Here is a 3,313-nt window from a genome sequence, read left to right as displayed (position 1 = left end):
CGATCTGCCGTACGTACTCGATTACGACCAGTTCGGCTATATGTTTGTGCGTGCTGCTCTTGATCACGTTGATTGACTAACAATGCTCAAGTAGAGTACTACTCGACGAGAATGATGATCAAACAAGAACAAGGCGAAAACTCTCTGGAGAAAACTTTTGACTCTATTAACTTGCAATTTGCATGACTCTATGTCTTGCTTACAAAAAATTAGAGATTACAACTCATATTTATAGCGACCTGCTAACTCCGAATCCTAACTTAATTATGTGTCATCCCACGATCCCACTCCGACTCAAACTCCAATTACTCCCATACACACCGCACGATCGAATCTTCTAAGTTACGACCATGACTCCAGAATTCAATCGAGTCCCTGAGACCAACGATTAGATTAAGTCCAGCAGCATACAATAACAGATGCATGAACTAGTTTGTTGCTAGTTCAATCGTGATATATTTGGTTGCGACAAGGACGACGAGACCAGGATGGCGTCGAGCGCCTCCTTCACCTGGCACATCTCCGGTGCCTTGCCCCCATGTGATGGCCAGAATGCGTCCGTCTCCAGCACCTTGATCTGCAGCTGCATGAACTTGACGTAGGTGATGGCCTTGTCGAGCATGGTGACCATATCCACCTTCCCGCCGTTGGGCACTAGCTCCTGCAGCGCCCTCAGACGCTCGCTGATCCGCTCGCGGCGGTTCTACATTGATCGAACCAACGCGTCATGTTAGCTAGCCGATTGACGCAGAAACTAAACCTCGGAAGAACTGAGTTGGAGAGTGTTACGGCGGCGAAACACGCACCTTTGCTGCTAAGCTTTGGGGCTCCGTTGTTGGGGTCACGGTGGGCGTCTTGGCGGGCTTGGTCGCTCTCCTGTCGCCGCCGCACTGCTTCTTGGGAGTAGTAATGGTTTCTTGCTCTGCTCCCAGCTGCTGCGACGGCGCATGCGCACGGGGCCGCTTCTGCGAGGCCTCGGCCGCCATGCTGTTGCTGCCACCGAAGCTGAAGCAGTCCGGGGTGGCAGAGCCTGCCGGGTGACGCGGCGCCAGGCCATAGCTGAACTGGTCCGTTGCGTCAATCCAAGGGGCACAGTACCCCTCGCCGTGGCCGTCGAAGGTGAGCTCAGACGACTGTGAGGTCGAGGAGGAGACAGCGCCGTCGGTCGCGAACGCAGTGGCGTTGCCCGGCACGTCGCCGAGAACCCCAGCCATGGGGATCGCCCACGGGTGGTTCCCTAGCAATGCTTCCTTCTCGAGCAGCATCTGCGGCTGGTAGTTGTACTGGTACCCGTACGCGAGGTAGCCAGCACCGTCCATGGACTGCAACGCCTCGGGATCCGTGATGGATCCGTCGTCGTAGCAGAGCATCGGCGTCGCATCGCCGACTAAAACCATGGCAACGATCGATGTTCTCCGAGAAAGAGATCTCGGGACCTTTGCTAGGCTGCAGTGCACTACGCTTGTACAGATGGTACGTATAGCTCAGCTAGCTACTAGGCCAGGTATGTCTTGGTATATAGTATGACACAAAAAGAAAGAGATCAGGCAAGCGCTTAAGGGCATATTTTTCAGTTCTTGGCCACGGCCTTATATACTGCTGCTTTCGAGCACACCCACATGGCCACCGGGCAAGATGACGATTAAGTATAAATCCATGCAGGCATTTGACAACGGAGCACTTGACAAGGGAGGATTATACAAATGAACCGCAATTAATGCCCTTAATTGCTGACGATCATACATATTCTACATTTGTAGTACTCCAATAGTTTAGGTTCGATTTTAAACCCAATAACGATTGTACAGTTTCTCAAATCCAGACTATATATCACAATGCACAAGCGGATCACAAAAGAACAGCAGGATGGTGGAGGTGGATCAAACATCTTTGTTGAGCCTCATAGCTAGGTTTGGAATCGCAAAAAAGTGGGAGTTGTACTCCTAATGAGCAATGCTATTCCTATGTAATGAGCTTACAAAAACCTTACGTGCTGACTTGAAATGACCAACTAGAACATTCCACGTGGACAAGGTGGTTTCATTGGACAAAGTTGCTTTCAACCACATCAGCACTTAAGTAGAATCTTTGTAAGTTCTTGATGCAATTACAGGATTACTCTTGTCTAATTTCTTGGTGAGTTATATTTTTTTAAGCATCATTTGCAAATTTGCCTCTGGTTTTTTATTTTTTGCAAAAATACCACTCGAATGAATATTTAAGTGGCATTTTTATAATTTTATAGTGGCAAGTTTGCAATCACGGGTTGTAGCAAATTTGCAATTTCCCCTTTTCATAGCCTTAAGTAACATATTTTATCCGTTATGTATTAACACACACTTAATCAACCTATTGATCTATATACTTCTATAAACTCATTGATCGACAATTCTCCAACAGGTAACTCTCTATTCCTGTATACCATTACTTTGAGACACTGATATATACTATTGCCATCAGCACCCCTACCTTTAGAATAAACTGGGGTAGATAGTCCACATGCTCAGCTCCAAACCTACAGTTTTTTCTTTGCTCGCCCCTGCTCGTACCATGGCCCCCCATCGTCCTGGTCTGTGTCCCCAACTAGCGATTGCCACTGTCACCGCTTGAATCACACATAGGGAACTCCACCCTCCCCCCCCCCCCCCCCGACCCCTCCTTGTGAACTCATTGACCCACAGATCGCCAATGGATAACTCCCCATCCCTCTATACCATTACTTTGAGACACTAATATATACTATCACCATTAGTTCCCAATCATCCTGTTTTGTGCCCCCTAATTGCGATTACCACCACCACCACTTGTTCATCATTGTCAGCATGCCCATGACTAGGAATCACACATAGGGAAATCCATAATCCCCCTTCTCTCCCTGTAAATTATCTTCTCATTCATTTCGTTCCTATCCAACAGATTGTTCAGCATGCAATATCATATTGATTAATTAGAGCTAACTTGGACTTGTGTAATCAGGTTCCATGAGAAACCACACGAAACTGGTGGAAAAATTAGGTTTCGATTACTTTGGGGTTTTAATGGACGAAGTGTCCCCTTAACTGGTAATATTGAACGGAAATAATTTGCGGATCTAAGTGAAAGAGTAATTTTGGATGTCCCCTACAAACCAAAGCAGACACAAATACCGGTAAGAATAGAATCCAATATCTATATATGAAAAAAGAGAAATGGAGCCATTTCATCTAAATTAAATATCGATACTATGATAGAGATAGACCAATCCATTTTCGGTAAATTGGTTCCTCTACCAAACACCATCATACCCTCACCAAGGCCTGTTGGTACTAATGGC

General features: G+C 46.7%; 1 protein-coding gene across 1 annotated transcript; it reads right to left on the bottom strand.

Annotated features, from left to right (window-relative positions):
• Window positions 1-439: 439 nt before the first annotated feature.
• LOC133930157 (putative transcription factor bHLH086) lies at window positions 440-1,397 on the bottom strand. Its single transcript, XM_062376841.1, has 2 exons — window positions 807-1,397; window positions 440-703 (listed from the first exon to the last, which is right to left on the bottom strand). Exons 1-2 carry the CDS (start codon window positions 1,395-1,397, stop codon window positions 440-442), a joined length of 855 nt encoding a protein of 284 aa, XP_062232825.1.
• Window positions 1,398-3,313: the final 1,916 nt, after the last annotated feature.

The sequence above is a fragment of the Phragmites australis genome, chromosome 10 (assembly GCF_958298935.1).
Source record: "Phragmites australis chromosome 10, lpPhrAust1.1, whole genome shotgun sequence".
In the NCBI taxonomy this organism is placed as follows: Eukaryota; Viridiplantae; Streptophyta; class Magnoliopsida; order Poales; family Poaceae; genus Phragmites; species Phragmites australis.
This window is presented reverse-complemented; position numbering and strand designations above follow the sequence as displayed.